A 16,925-nucleotide genomic window follows, 5' to 3' on the forward strand; every position below is an offset into this window, starting at 1 on the left:
AAAAACAGACTCACCACAGGAAGCTGGCCTTGGGGTTGTAATCTGTGATCTTGGGGTTTTCAGAGTACTGGTACGCAGCCGTGACATCTTTGGTGGTGTTTTTACCGTATTTCACTGTCACTGTTAACGGGTCAGAGGGCACTTTCTGCCCGCGGTACTTCCCGGTCTTACAGGTGATCTTCGTCCCAAATGACAGGCTGAAGAGGAGAGAGGAAGACCATGAACAGAGACCCTTAATGTCCAGCTGTCTCAGACAGACCAACTGCTAATGTTAGCTACACAGACCTTAAATGTCCAACTGTCTCCTGAGGAAACATAAGTCAACATATCACACAATAAAAAGTCAGTATTTCTTACACTTCACAGGGGACTCCGCCCACAGTGACAGTGACATCATCTTTAGTCGCGGTGTCCAGGTCTTGGCCTTTGATGGTGATAATGGTTCCTCCGGCTGCTGGACCCTTCGCTGGGTGGACAAAAGATGGTTTGGGGTCCTGGAAAAAAAAGAAGATGATAAAATTAGCTGTTTGTGCTTAAAAGGTCAGAGTGGCCTAATTTTCGGCGCTGCCTGAGGTTCTTGCTCCTTGCGAGCAGAGATTTATCTGGACTCTCTGCATCTTTTAATGATATCATGGACTGTAGATTTTCTAAATTCCTGCAACTTTGTGTTCTTAAACTGTTGGACTATTTGCCCACAGTTTTTCACAAAGAATCCATCCTTGCTTGTGAACGACTGAGCCTTTCGAAGACGCCCCTTTAACACCCAGTGATGATACCGTCACAGGTGTCTTCTGGTCTTTTGCAGCTCCTGTCCCAACTTTTTAAAAACGTGTTGCAGGCGTCACATTCAGAATAAGTTTAGATTTACACAAAAACAGTATCAGTTTGAACTAAGCATGACAGCAATTAATAGATCATTAAGAATTTGATCGATTAAGTTAAATTTAATCAATCCTTTATCAAATAAACATCTTAAATATGTCGCCCTTTGTATGTTTCTTGTTAGCACCCTTAGAAAGGTAGAAAGATTCTGGATAGAACCTCCAGTGAGGGTTCTAGGTACAACCCTTTAATTTGGGTTCTAGGTAGAACTCTTCGAAAGGGCTCCAAGTGAACTTATATACAAAAGTTCTAACAGGAACCAAAAATGGTTCTCTTATGGGGACAAGCTGAAAAACCCTATATGGTTCTAGCTAGCACCTTTATTTCTAAGGGTGCTGTCAGAGAATGTGCAACATGTTGCCATGGAAATAAAACTGATTGTGGGGTTGTTTGCAAAATTTTAAAGATTTTGTGAGTATGATTTATTGATTAATTGATCGTTAATTTTACGAATGATCAGTTAAGGAGAGAGCTGACAGTTTCTGAACATTAAATATCTTGTCTTCAATTGAATACAAGCTGAAATCTGAAAATTATTACTTTGTTTTTTATCTGTTTTATGTCTTTAGTGTTATGAGACACATTTGTCAGTTGTTAATTGCAACATTCAGAATCTTTACTTCATTATAACTTCTAATTAATATCATCAATTACAGTCTGTGATGCAGCTCAGGAGACTTTTTTATTTATTATTTTCAGGGGGGAACACTTTGTGACGGTGTTGGAATGAAAATAAACCCACTTCAAGAACCAAAAAAAAAAAAAAAAAAAGCTCAGATGTGTCAAACCGAGAGAAACAAAAACAAAGAGAAAAATTAAAAGAGCGACATTAAACTTTAACCAAGCAGAGTTCATTTTGTTCCAGCTGCCGTCCTACAGGTACGAACGCTTTGATCACATCAAAACCAAAGCTGTTTTTTTTTTTAAAGCTAAATAACTCAGTCCCATGGTATGTAGGCAGAGAGATAGAACTAAAAATAAAAACAAGCAAAAAAAAAAATCAGTGTCACTGTAAAGGTTCACCGTGGGAAGGTTTTATCAGCGCGTGTGCTTGAGGAATATTGATAAGGACGGCGGCGGCGGCTGGAGTACACCAGCTGGTTGGCTTCCTGTTTGCACTGGAAGGTTTTGTACGGCGCTGACAGCATGACAAACAAAACAAGAGGGGATATTAATTCTCAGCTACACCGGAGGATAAAGCAGCTTCGAAACTTAAGAAGTCAATCTGTCTGGAGAATTAAGACACAGCAGTCGAGCACCGCATGCAAAAGAAGTTATTTGTGGTTTTACTCGGAAGCGAAGGGAGGAGGGGGGAAAAAAATAAATAAAAGGTGCAAATATGAATCCAAAGCGATGACAATGTTTTTCTAAATCAGCGCCGCACAAGTGTGTGGTGTGCAGCTGCTGAGATACACTTCAGCATTTGGTTTGTTGGTGTTTCAGATTTGTTCTCGCTGTTCTGGCAGAGAGAGCCGCAAACACAAGAATAAATATCCCCGAAGAGAGACAAACTTATAACAACTTCTGCCTGGCTGGAAGTTCTACACAAACAAAACAGCAGCACAGGAGGCAGAAATATATTTGGTCTGCGAGACAAAGAAAACACAGACAGTTCCGTATTTTCATGACAGAAATTCATTCCCAGAGATTCACTAGCAAATATGAACAAATCAGTCTATTTAGATCTATAATCTATAATCAGTTTTTATGAATTAAAGGTGTTGCTCATAGCCAGAAGTACAGTAAGTACAAATACTTTATTACTGTACGTAATTTTTGTGACAACTTTTAACTTGTGCTCCCTACATCTGAACACAAATATCTGTACTTTCCACTCCTTGTTTTCAAAACAGGCTCGTTACTTTGGTTTTAATGTATTTGAGGGGAATAATTGAGATAAAGGATGTTAAAGACAAGCAAAAGACGCTACAAGACGAAAAGATGTAGCAAGACAAAAACGATGTAACACGACGAAAAACGTGTAAGGAGGCAAAAAAGACACAACAAGTTTACATTGGCTGGTATATTATATTTTGTTACATAAATCTATTGTTAAATGTATGTTCCTTTCCTTAAGAGCTGCAACTAATCATTATTTTCAGTGGTGATTAATGTGAATCTAATTATTTTCTCAATTAACAGAATCATTGTTTGGGATTTCGTGTAGAAGAAATGCACATCACAATCATGGTTTTATCTCTATCTGACCATTTCTTCAAACCCCCAAAATATTCAGTTTACAATCATAAATTTAGTGCTGTGCAAGTTGCTGAAATTCAGTGATTCGTTACTTCTCTCAAGAGTAACTGAAATAAATAAATAACTTTTGTTTTACTTTTAAAATGTCATTTTCAGTTTTAATGTCATCCTCTTATTTATGCAGACATAGTTTTAATATTTAATTGTTGCTGAAGATAGCTGTCAGATTTTTATCTATCATTGCACCCATTATCACTGATAGGAAGTTATTAATTCTTCCAGCCACCAGAGGGCAGCACTGACTGAATCTTTCTACCTGTAAGCTGCAGTTTTATTGTCTTTGACAGCAGGATTTGGTAGAAGAAAACCTGCACGGTGCTTTACCACAGTAGTTAATAAACAATTGAAATGACAAGCTAATTATCATAACAGTTGCTGTTTAGTTTTCTGTTGAGTAAGTTTGAAATCTTTGTCTTCAGGTGGCTATAAAAACACTGTCAACCTACTTGCAGTGTTCCTTAAATTATCTGAAATGTTCCTGAGGCAGGAAAATATCACCAACAAATGTTTTGTTATGCAAGGTTTTCATCCTTTTCAGACCAATTTAAATAAACAGTTCACTGTGTTTTGACAAGTTATTCCACATTACCCTGGCAGTGAACCGCTCTGACTGTTTGTGTGTCTGAAGCGTTGGTTTAAGATTTCTGTTCCAACAATAAAACAAACAAATCAAGACAGGCTGAGGGAAGTTTAAAGTTGCAGAGTTTACAGGCAGAGACACACTGCTGCTGAGGAAAATTGCTCATTTTGGTCTCAGCAGTTTGCTTTAATTAGGTTTTTGTCAGCTAAAAAGAAAAAAAAAAAGAAATATGAAAGTGAACAACAACATTTAAATTAAACAACTGAGCCTAGTTGGAGAAAGCAAACAGAACAGCAGGTGAAACTTATTTATTTTGATCATATTTGTTTCTGTATTTGTGGGAAGAAGCTGCTCCGAGCTGAATGCACCTCGGCGCGGAGGTGAATTTGTATGCGAGGGATATTTTCACGCATTGTTGCTTCTTTAGGGAGCAGATTTCCCTGCACCACACCAGAGGAAGCCTGTGTGCTTTTACTTTGTTATGAACCTTTTAATGTTTCTGGGATTTGATCTCCGGGGTTTGAGGTAGCTGTGTCACACGGCGTTCTGTATTGCCTCAGAAACTTTGATGAGGTGTGTACACTCTCACCGTGTCTGCAGGTTTCAGGATGCCGCATTTGAACAGTTTTTTTTAAAAAGCAGCTTCCTGCGGCTGAACCCGAGATGTTTTACTTGACAAAAAACAAGAAACAAAGTGACTGTATTTCTGATTGAAGAGAGGTTGTGGATGGTTTCGAATTACTGTATAAATGAGACGTGAGCACACCTGCAAATGACATGTTAAGAGAGGTGAATCCTGCGTTTAGTAGAGCAGACAGGAAACATATTGCACCACTGAATAAAAAGCATCCCTGTGGAGTTTCCACTGCTTTTATTGTCACGTTGTTACACTCCTCTAAATATTCCCGTTGCGCTGCTGAGGTTTGACCAACTTTAAACAAGAAAAGAAGAAAAAGAGGAAGACGTGCTTTAAGAATCCCAAAGGGGAAATTATATTTTTCATTCTGTTGTAATTTTGCACAGACATACACGGGCCCGAAATGCACAAACACAAGGTGAGTATCAAACCCCACAGAGGATATAAGCACTAAAAATACACATTACCTCTGGTTATTTCTTTATGACACAAACAAGTGTCCAGGAATTCTTGAAAAACCTTTTTTATGACTTTATGATTTTATGGCTGGAGACATTATGCCCTTGAATGTCTTCGAACGTCTTAAACAAATGTTCACTCGGACTCAAAGATGAACTGATTAAATTTTGGCGGTCAAAGTGACCTCACTCAGCACATTTCTGCCCATAACTCAGGATAGGATAAGATTAAGTTTTGAGGTGACGACACAGGGAAGGCTGCAGCGTATCATTCGCTCTGCTGAGAGGGTGATCGGCTGCAATCTGCCGTCCCCGCAGGACCCTGAGACGTGCAGGTAAGACTGTAGCTGACCCCTCCCATCCTGGACACAAACCGTCCATCAGGACCAAAACCTCACGCCATAAGAACCTACCCGATAGGTGAACGTGACCTGGGACGTCCCTCTCCTCCCTCCCTCTACTTCGATCTCCACGGCTCCGCTCTTGGACGGCTCGACCGGGACGTCGGACGCAGACGACGGGACCCGCCTCGCTGGGCCGATCTCACACACCACACTGTGGACGGAAAGAGACCGACGGATAAAACCAGAACGCTAAACTCCAGCCAGGGCTGCGACTGACAACCACTTTCATTATCAATTAATTAATTTCGATCATTTGGTTTATAATACGTCAGGAAATAATTAAAAATGCTCATCACCTTTGAAACATCTGCAGTGTGAAACTTAAAGCTTTCACTTTCTGACAAACAGACTTAAATAGCACTCAGACTACATGTAAAATCAATAAAAACTGAACTAACAAGCAGCACTATTGATGTTCCACCTGTATAGGAAATGATCTTCTCTTCAGCTGAACAGGGTGAGCTGGTAATCAGTTACATCTGTGTTAAGTAATTCATTGCAGCAGCTGTCAGAGGTTCATGTAAAAAGTGTGTAACAGACAACGTGAGGCGCTCCTCCTGCCTGCTTGTTAAGGCGGCCGCCGTCAGGTTACCTGGTGGAGACGGAGTATCTGTCCGCCTGGTGGGCGCACTCCACTCCGGCCACCGTGATCCTCTTGATGTCCTCCTTCTTTATTCCCATGTTGGAGCCTTTGATGGTCACCGAGATGCGACCGTTCAGAGGACCGTAGCGAGGGATGATCTGCGGGAGGAGATGAAAAGACAGCAAACTGAAGAGAGCTGCACCTCCACGACTACTTTTTAAAAAGTCTGTGTGTTGATGCAGCTGGAATGAAAACCAGTCCTTTTTCTGCTGATCTCCACTGGTTTAACTTCTCATCTTGGTGCAGCAAGTTTGCAACCCGAGTACTTACTTTTAAAAATCACAGAGTAGGCCTACCTACAATTTCAGTTAATATCTAAACCTTTAATCTGTATTTTTGTAGCCAGTAAAGCATCTATTTCTCTTAATTTCTCCGGTACTGAGAGTAGAACTGGTGACATCAGAGCTTATCAACACAACGTCAGTTAATAATTTATCCCCGGGCTGTGGTCCAGTTTATAATAACTGATCAGCGTCACCGATGCAACAACACGGACCACAGGATGTTAAATTATCAGCTTGCCTCGATTTTTTGCCTCTAATTTTCTATTTTTCCTCACTTTCCCCCCCAAATTCAGGCTTTATTTAAGTCCTGACATTCTGACATTTTGCTTTAATTAAAAAAAAATGAAATAAAAATGCAACATGAACTGTTGAGGCTGATAAATTTATCTTGTGCTTTTTTCACTAAAGGTTAATGTTATATTTAAACATCATGTCATAACCAGAGGTGCTCTTTATTTCACACGGTCACATCATTATGGTTTAAACACTGACTGCGATATGACATAAATATAACAAATATTCACACAATTCGGTCCATTATAGCGTCTCACAACAAGTAATTTCAGCTTTTCTGTGTATTTAAAGCTTTTTTCTTCTCGCCAGCTAAAAACTCTCCACAAAATGTTGGAAATAACTAACAACTCTTGACCTAATCAGCTGCTGCCCAGAGGAAACGGAGACAGAGGCCTGAAACAAATGACTGATGTTCCAGAGAAAATAGGAAACAAATTGAAGTCGGGCAGAAAAAAGGGAGACAAACTGTGAATACAATATGAGTTCTGTTACACCGAAAAGAGGAGGCGATTGATTGGGAAATTGTGTGTTTGTGAAAAGCTGTATGGATTTTTGAAAATGTAGAATTTGATCTAAAGAAGATGATGAACTGTTGAAATGACCGCGGACGGTTAGAAATGAGCCGATCTGCCGTTGAGAGGAGTAATGGAGCCGATTATCCAAACAGACGGGGGGGGATCTTTTCATCCTTTATCTCTCCGTGGCGTACAGCTCCTCTTCCTCGCACAAAAGTCAAACATTCAGTCGAGCAGACATACTGTGTCAGTATGAATCTGTATACATGTGTGTGTAATCGTTTTATTTTCTGCTCACAGACTTATTTCTTCATCACCTTTACTTTTAGCAAAACTCACCCACAGACTTTGCTCTGAGCAGTTTTATGCTCCGGAAAAAGAACAGTTTCTGTTGAGTTTTTTCAAATGTATTTTTTTAAGATTTGAGCACCACGAAGTGTCATCTAGTTATTCGAGAGAGCCGATATCTCTAAAACTCTGCAACTCACACGAACAACAATCTAGACACGTAAACAACACTACAGGTAAGTAAACGGTAAACTTAATATTTTGAGTTGTGGACAAACCAGACCATCTTACCATGTTCTGACATTTTATGGAAAGACCTGAACAATAGTGGACACGTCTTTTCTCTGATTTCAGCTTCTTAAATGTGAATATTTTCTGGTTTCTTTACTCCTCTCTGACAGTAAACTGAATATTTTTGAGCTGTGGACAAAACAAGAAATTTGTGGATGTCATCTTGAGCGTTGATCAACATTTTTCACCATTTTCTGACATTTCATGGACCAAACAAGTAATCGATTAATTGAGAAGCTGATCGACTGATAAACAGCCCTAAAAACCTGTATGGGATAATGTACTGTGAACAGGTCATTATAAGTCCAGGTGGATCCCTGCACATTTTAGAGTGACCTAAAATGTGCACTCCACCTGTTTGCACATGTTTGGGTCACGATGGTGTGTCATTTCTAAAAAGTGTGTCCCAAGAAAAAAGGTTTGGCAAACACTGGGTTTCATTACTGGATACTGCTGAAAGAAAACACACGTATCTACATGTCAAGATAAATATCAGCAGACACATCAGGAACCTGTCCTGGACTAAAAGAAGCTCCTACAGTGTTGGATCTTTTCTTTTTTTTTTTTTTTATGACTCACGTCTGTGATTTCCGGGTTGGGGCACTGCGCTGGCTGCGGTGACGGGCAGAGCTCCCGGTAAACGCAGGTGCGAGAGGCCGCGCACCAAACACACTGGTACGTGGCGTCGGCGTGTTTGCACAGACTGCAGTCTTCTCTTCCCACTGAGCAGTTATACAGCGCGACTGTCGGAGGAGAAGAAGAAGAAGGAGAAGAAGAAGAAGAAGAAGGAGAGGTGAGAGATAATTAGCATAATTCAGCTGGAATTGAATTGGAAATGAGAGCGAGAGAAGTCTAACTGCGTAATAGCTGCACTTTCACACTTTCCTGATTCGCATGAGTGTGTGTGTGTGTGTGTGTGTGTGTGTGTGTGTGTGTGTGTATATGTGTGTGTGTGTGTGTGTGTGTGTTTGTATAACTGACACACCAACCTGTCAGGGTGCTGTCAATCTTCCTCTCCGTGTCTTTTTCTTTGATATGGAAGGATACATTCACCTCCTGCTGCTTGTCATAGGCAAACTGCACACACACACACACACACACACACACACACACACACACACACACACACACACCATCATCAGGTTTGCATTAACACACAGTAACAAAATATTCCCTCCTATTTGGCGCTCAACACTAAATTACCTCACATCTATCTAACTGTGAAGGTCAGCATCCACAAAAACACACTGAGGAACACACACACACACACACACACACACACACACACACATACGCACGCACGCACGCACGCACACACACACACGTAGCCATAAATCAAGGGAGCTTTTTTTTTCTTCAGGATGTGTGTGTGTGTGTTTGTGAGGGGAAAAACAGAGTGAACGAGAAGAGAAGAAAAACTAAATGGATCATAGAAGCAGAAAAAATCATGTAGAGACAAATACAAGATAATGAGAGGAGAGTCAGCAGTCTCACACACACACACACACACACACACACACACACACACACACACAGACACACCACAAAAACACACACACGCACACACGTACTCTTTAAATGCATATTGGCAGTCTTAGACTCAGCATGAGGTGAGGATCAATGGAGGCAGAAAAGTGGAAAAGCTGAGGGGTGTGTAAGAAAGAGGAGAGCGAAAAGTCACTCACACACACAGACACACACAGACACACACACACAGACACACACAGACACACACACACACACACTACAAGCTACCTGCAGTTGAGTGACTCAGTAAAAATAATGGCTTTCTAACCCATTAGGGGGCGCCATGAGACACATCTGCGACTGAGCAGTGTGAGCTCAAGTGTTAATAAATAAAAATAAATAATGAACCTAAACGTTGTTAAAATCTACTCAGCAAAAATATGAATGAAACACTTATTTTCAGTCCCATTTTTCATGGGTTCTGGGATTTCTGTGCACACAGAACGTTTATTTCTCTCAAAGAGACGCTGATCAAACAGCAGGATCACTGCACAGGTGAGCCTCTGACAGGTCACAATAAAAGGTCACTCTAAAAAGAGCAGTTTTATTTTGAAAAGACACACTGAACTATGGCTACCAAAGCTTTTTTTTTTTACCCCCGTAAGGGCAAAGTCATGACCTGCCCAGCTCTGACTCTGATTGGACAGTACCTGCTGCCTTCTTTGGTTGGTTTGGTTAGGTTCAGGTGTGAGTTCTGTATGCATGTCTGTGCTCGGTGTCGTCATGTGTCCCTGAGGTTCAGTATTGATCGTAAAGCTCTGACTCACCACTGTGACTATGACGACCTGCTCTGACCAATCACAGGCTCTTATATTTTTATTTATATGTGTCAGTCGCTGCGTCCTCATGACTTTCTTTTGCTTTCTGTTGACAAAACCAACCACACAAACTGAAATCAAAGAAACAGAACTGAGAAAGAAACGGTTTCTGACTCACAGTCACGTTCATTTACTCAGAAATTAACCACTAATGATTCGCTAATTGTCTAATTATCATTGATGACACACTCCCTGGTTTTGTTACAATGCCTGGTGGCGTTCTCACAGTCGAGCATCAAAACATAAACAGAGAGCTCGGAGGAGAACGTCGGCACTTTGTGAGGCTGCTAATGGACACGATGAAAGTCGGAGAGTGTGTCTTTAAGTGGACTAAATGGGTTTAATTTAGAAGAAAAACTGATGTGTCACTGTTCAGACAAACAGTGATTGCTTTCTGTTTTTATCTTCTCTGATGATTTTATTATTTTGGCGCCTTCCTGTTCAGCACTTCTGATTTTAGATTACAGATATTTATATCTTTCTACGCCGCAGTGACGCCAGCGTTGATGGGCTTTTATTTTCAGCCGTGGTGTTACATCACTGTTTCTTTATTTCTGCCCTTCGACTCGTCTTTTATCACTCGTCTAAACGCTCACACGCCGCTTTCAACTCTGCTTCATGTTTTAAGAATTGTTTGATTAGGGAACTTAATGAGGACATTTCTGTTACAGAAAACTCTACAAATGTATTTCTGGGGGAAGAATTGGGTTGATTATCTGGCCAAGGAATAAAAAATGAATATTGATATTTCTTGGATAACTCTGATACAGTTCAATAACAGTGCATTGTAAAAAAAATAAATTAATTAAGTACATAAGTGTGCTGGATTCACCTCAGAAATGCGAGCAGAAACATAAACCTTCATGTTCTTAAAAGATACATTTTTAATAAAGAACTAACTCAAGTTTGTAAAACAGCAACATTAAACATTAAATTGTTACATATGATTATAGCTTGATGCACATTTTTCTCTTAAATCCTTTATTGTATTTTTCTTCATCTTATATTGTTCTACCCACTCAGGTTGTTCTACCAAGAGCCCTTTTATATTTCATCTAGATCCACCTGGGTGTGTTCTGCTAAGAACCCTTGTATATTCAAAGGGTTTTATCTAGAATCCACACAGGAGGTTCTACCGAGAACCTTTTTATATTCCAAGGGTCTTATCTCGAACCCACCAGGAGGGTTCTATCAAAAACCTTTTTATATTATTGTACAAAGAATTCTTGAAGAAAGAGTTCTTCTGAGATTTCAACAATCCTTGAAGTACTCTTTCTTCCAAAAAACATTCTTTAGACAAAGAATGGAACCCCTAGTCTTACAAAAAACCCTTGGCAAACCCTTTCTTCAGATGCAAACTGTTCTGGGTAGAACCTCAGCCCTTCAGAGAGAACCCTTCTCTAGTATTAAAGAAGCTCTTGTGAGTATCTCGTGTTCCTTTAAACTGACCTCATAACCGGTGAACTTGAACTTTGACCCCTGCTCCTGCGTGACGTCCTTCTCCGCGTGCTTCATCAGCTCTGTCCCGATGGTGAACGTCCGTCCCTGGACGCAGAGAGGGACACGTTGTTACTTACAGAATATAAAACGCAGAACCCCTCGCCGCAGAGAAACGTTGTGAAGGCGCGACTCGTCTCACCGTGTAGATGTCCAGGTTTCTGCCCTGGAAGCTGATGGGGATTTCATAACCCACGGGGATCAACAGCGGCTCCGGAGACTCAAACTGAGGACATCTGTCAGGCTTCATCACAGAGACACAGACAGAAGGACAAACAATCACATCAGCTCATGATAGAACAAGACAGGACCTTCAGAACATCCTCTGTTGTTGTTTTGAGGGGATAAACATGTTCGACAGGCCATGAAACTTGTGAGTAAATTTTATGTGTGATATGGTTTTTGGTTAAATCAGCCCCGGCGGCTCGTTTCACCAACATGCACGAAAATCGGTACAGATATGCACCATAGCCAGACAAACAAAAAAGCCTCTTGGACCCATCGCCTAAACCCAATAGGAAGTTGGCCATTTTGAATTTCGTGGTCAATTTTGGCGATTTGCACGCGTTGTATTCTATCGAACTCCTCCTACGGAGTTCATTATAACAATTTCAAAAATCATCATGTTTCAGAAAGTTTTCTGTGAGGTTTTATGAGTTTTCCGTGCTCCTTCTGTCAGGAAAGTTTCCGGCTAAAGCGATCTATCCTGGGAAGATAAAAGCCATTTTTAAAAAAAATACTTTTAATGTCTTAAGATTATATCCATTAAAGTTTTAGTGTTTTTCTGTTAGAATTTAAAACCTCACAGCGAAATTTCTTTAGCGTTCATTTCATTTGAACCCCATTATCTTCTGCTGATAATCTTCCAGGGGTAAAACATGAGTTCCAAGAGCTGCAAAAATTTTCTGTACTTGATAAAACTTTGTAAAGGCATTTAGACAATAAAGCAAAAACAGAAACACACAAATACACACACACACACTCACCTGTTGTGGTTTAACTATGTGTTGTCCGTTGACACCGTTGTCTCGGTCACTGCAGCTGTGATCCTGAGCGTTCCACTGACAGCCCCACTCACTGGTCACACACGCGATACACCTGAAAAAAAACACACAAACAACAAACACTTAGGATGTGTGAGACTCAAGTGTGTGTGTGTGTGTGTGTGTGTATGTTATTTATCTCACGGTGTGTTTTGGTTCTTCCTGACTGTCGCAGCACAGTTGTAGAAGCGATACTCTCCAGACGTCACTTCGATCTTCTTATTCACCATAACCTTCACTGGAACAGATACGTAGTCTGTACACACACACACACACGCACACACAAATACAAGGGTAAAGCATTTAAACAGTACCTGTAACATACAGATACTCTATCACTACAGATAACTTAGCTCAGCATAAAGATTGGAGAAACAGATAATAAAATCAACCTCGCAGTATTAATAACATGATTTATATCCCAGGTTTTGTTAACTGTAGCTATTTTCCTTTGTTTCCAATCTTTATGCTAATCATAAGCTAAGCTAAGCAAACTGTCTCCTCAACGTAGCTTTATATTTATGTTGTATGCTAAATATGTTGTTCAGATTTTCACAATCCATTGTCTTTTCAATTGCTAATCAATCGGGAGTTGTGACACGATAATGATTTGTCAGATTTTGTGTGTTTAAATACTTGTAAAAATGGCCGCCATGCGAATACGGTGAGTTAGGAAACACCTACCCTGCTGGTCAGGAGTGGGTGGGACGTCGACGGGGTCGGGCAGCGAACAGGTGACCAGCATCTTACTGTCCGTCAACACGGCTCCGCTGATGAACTTGTCGAAAACGCAGTCCAGCCTGTCCGTGGGCCGCAGTCTGGGGTGGGTGGGGATGTGGATGTCAACCTGGAGAAAGGAAGAGAAAAAAAAACAAACAAAAAAAAAAACAGAGGGATTAACGGAGACATGAAGGAGTACCAGAGGGAGGGAGGCGGAGAGAGAGGAGGAACCAGGAGAAAAATGTCGAGGGAAGAGTTGAGTGAAAGATAAGTTATTATTTTTCACCTCACACAGCTCCGCTGGCTGCAGCGAGATAAAGAAAAGAGTGTGTGAGTTTGCAGCAGACAAAGAAAAGAGTGTGTTTTCCTGTGTGTGGGTGACAGAATAAGACTGGGTGTGACAGAGTAATTAAGATAATAAAAGATTATTATATGTATGTATGTTTAATAGTCTTTATCATAATTATAAACAAAATCAGAAGTCCAAAACCAACAGTGGATTTATCCTCCTAACAAGCCAACATCTCATACTAAGGGTGGGTGGTAATGACAGCATTTTTTTAAATCACAACACATGTAATGAAGACTTTTTCATCCTTAAAATGAATAAACCAGCACCAGTTTGAAGATATTCCCTTGAGAGAACAAAAAGAATATGACTTAAGAAGATAAAAAGGCTTGTTCTGATTCCAATACCAATATCGGAAATGCCTGTAGTGCCTCCAGCGCTTAAAATAATTGAGTTGTCTGTTGTTTTGATGCTCGGACTACATGTTTTGTTGCCTTCAAGTGGAACTCGTGAACTCATAGTTATGAAACAGGCAGTCATGTGCACAACTCGAGTTTACAAGGTCGTGAAAACCACGGCCAGCTTTATTTATTTATTCTGATCTTACGGACGAAAAGAAAGTATTTTAAATGAACATATACATGTTGACTGTGTAGTAAAAGCCATGTCAACGGTGGCGTCTGACTCACAATCATAAAGACAGACAGAAAAGAAAATATTTAACCACGTAGCCTGATCATCCAGCATCTTTCACCCAGCAGCCACCCCAGGAGGAGCGGAGGAGAACAGGAACAAGAGCCATGCTGACCCAGCTTGGACTAATAGCTGCTCCTGGATAATGTCAATCGTGGAAATGAAATGGACGAAGTGGGACTCCAAGTGACGGGAAACCAGAGACCGTTGTGTCACATTTTACAGTCCGTCTCCAGCACAGCATCCGTAAACAGGCTGTTTTACTTGACAGGCGGACCACGTGGTCCCGAACTGACAGGCTGTAGAATATGCAAATGAGCGTATGGCGTCATCTGGTGACTTTTGGAGTTAATGGTAGCTACTTTCGTTGGCAAAACTGAATTAATTACCTGTATTATGTTCTGTGGGTGACGTGCGATGATAATGAATGACCTTGATTGATTAGATTTTTATTATCTGGAAAAGGTAAGAGGGTGTGTGTGTGTGTGCAGGACAAAGAGGAACTGTGTGTAGACATAAAACAGAATAAATAAGAATCTATGTACAACTGGCTGCCCTTGATAAATTGTGCATACGTCTGCCTGTATGTGTGCATGCATGCATGTGTGTCGGTTGTTAATGTGCGCATGTGCTGCAGAAATAATTGCTATTCAACTGTGCTGTTCAAACATCAGTTCCTCATTACTCCTCGCTGACCTCAACCGTTTTAATTCCACCGCTAAAGTTTTAATTTCAAACTTTTTGATCTCGGGTAACGGAGAAGCCCCTGAATGAATTCACCGGAGACTTTTTTCCTCTTTTTAAGAATGTAAAGCTGCACGAGGCAAAGTTTTTTAAAGCCAAAATCTGACTGTCTTATCAGATTAAAATCACAAACTAGGGGGCTGCAACAGGGACGACAGTCCCAAACTCCCTAATTAACATGCAGCAGATTCATCTATCTGGGCCCAAAAGATTTCTGCTGTTTGCTGAGGTCAAACTTAAGGAGTTGCCTGTTCAGAGGAAGCTGCACCCAACTCCTCCCCGACAGAAACTAACGTCATCTCAAAGGATTCACAGGCAATTAAGTCCAAACTAAAACACTGAAGAATGTCAATGTACCATTTTCAGGGCTGTCCTGAAAACAGATTTGGGGTCTTTGAAGCTTCAGTGAGAATTATTTACAGATATTCAAAGGTTCGATAGTAGTATTTTAATTTGGACTAAATTATCTGTCTCTGAACAAACAATTCTTTAAATTTGACCTCAGCAAACACCAGAATTTCTTTTGGGCCTGGACAGATGAATCAGATCACATCATACTTTTGCTCTGGAAGCAACCAGACGATTAAAAAAAAAACCTCCACACAAAGTCTTTGTCTCTTCAAAAGGATCCAACCTCCTACTTGTATATTTGCATATTGTTTATTATAACCCGACCTGATTGTAATTATCACGCACCCATAATGTTGTTGTGTCGCCTCCTCATGTCTGATGAGGACGACTGTGAGAACTATGTTCCTAAAATCACCAATCACAAGTGTTACAATCTACATACAGAGCACATTCCTGTCCTCGGCTCAACCTGAGCAGCTTTAATCTTTTATTCCTTTCAGAGCCTCTTTAAAAAGCAATAACTCCGGCTAAGCTGCATAATAAATAAGCATCGTGTATCTTATTTTTTTTTTGCACAGCTGATTGCACGTGTCGGACATGTAGTCTTATTATTCTAAAGGTTAGTCGACAGTCTGGTGTTGTACATCTTGAAGGACGACGTGTCTTTCTGGCAAATCAGCTCTTTGATCAATTCCTCATTAATTCAGAAAGTTCAGCCGTCGACAGGTTCAGATAGAGCACCACGCTATCCTCTGATAGTATTCAGTTTAAAATGGCTGCCACAGCATTTTCATTTTGAATTTTATAGTGTTGTAGAAATTAGTTTGCTCAACACTACTTTCATGCTGTTGGCAATGATCATCTTCTTTCTTTCTTTCTTCTTCTTTATCTTTATTGTCCCCTGAGGGAAATTTTGTTGTGCAGCAAGAGTTTACATGAAAAACACAATACAAAAGGGCCACATCGTCAACAATAAATATAAACCACGAGACAGAGAACCACATACACAAATATGCAAGAACGACTAAGTGCAGGTGTGCAAAAAATACCAGCGTAGTGCAAAGACTGCAGTCAAGATGCTGGTTGCTGTTGAGCGTATGTGTAGCACTTGGAATAAAAGAGGCGTGGAGTCTTTCAGTCCTCTGAACGGCGACCTGAGGGCAGCAGCTCAGGAGCCTGTGGTCCTGACAGGCCAGTACAGCATTAGCCCTCCTACAACCTGCCTGTTATAAACGACCAAAAGCTTGATCTGACTGTTTCCCCGAGATTTTACTGGCAGTTTTCACAAGACTAACAGGACAGACTGAGGTTTCCAGCACCTTTTGCAACAGTTGGCAGTGAGTTCGGTGGCGACTTCCTGAAATCAATTATCATGTTTTTTGTTTTAGACGCATTTAGATGGAGGAAAGACTCATCACACCAAGCAACAAAATCTTCAACGACCGGCCCATGATCCCATTCATCCCCTTCAAGAAGACTGACGGCTAAATTCTACCAGTGTTGCGTCACGGGATCCGGAGAGATCCGCCGCTATTCTACGCAATGCTTGCGATTCCACCAGCAGCGCCGCAGTGCGTCCCAGAAGCAACTCTCCGCTCTGGTCCGCTTCAAATATGTGCCGAGTCTATTTTTGACGGAAGCCGCGTCAATTAGCACGGAGCGGATCGAACAGGCAGGAAGTCAGACACAGAAAAGGCAGGGAGAATCT

General features: G+C 40.9%; 1 protein-coding gene across 1 annotated transcript in view; it reads right to left on the reverse strand.

Annotated features, from left to right (window-relative positions):
• LOC146307033 (plexin-B2-like) overlaps positions 1 to 16,925 on the reverse strand; it is an 80,298-nt gene that overhangs the window by 23,812 nt on the left and 39,561 nt on the right. Inside the window, exons 10-20 of the mRNA XM_084710491.1 lie at positions 13,105 to 13,267; positions 12,565 to 12,676; positions 12,364 to 12,475; positions 11,520 to 11,621; positions 11,330 to 11,425; positions 8,525 to 8,612; positions 8,115 to 8,278; positions 5,813 to 5,961; positions 5,230 to 5,371; positions 358 to 494; positions 15 to 197 (exon numbers count right to left, since the gene is read on the reverse strand). Of these exons, the coding sequence (XP_084566617.1) occupies positions 15 to 197; positions 358 to 494; positions 5,230 to 5,371; positions 5,813 to 5,961; positions 8,115 to 8,278; positions 8,525 to 8,612; positions 11,330 to 11,425; positions 11,520 to 11,621; positions 12,364 to 12,475; positions 12,565 to 12,676; positions 13,105 to 13,267 (1,448 nt within the window). The remainder of the gene's footprint in view (positions 1 to 14; positions 198 to 357; positions 495 to 5,229; positions 5,372 to 5,812; positions 5,962 to 8,114; positions 8,279 to 8,524; positions 8,613 to 11,329; positions 11,426 to 11,519; positions 11,622 to 12,363; positions 12,476 to 12,564; positions 12,677 to 13,104; positions 13,268 to 16,925) is intronic.

Source organism: Lutjanus erythropterus, chromosome 22 (genome assembly GCF_056507025.1).
Source record: "Lutjanus erythropterus isolate fLutEry1 chromosome 22, fLutEry1.hap2, whole genome shotgun sequence".
Lineage (NCBI taxonomy): Eukaryota > Metazoa > Chordata > Actinopteri > Lutjaniformes > Lutjanidae > Lutjanus > Lutjanus erythropterus.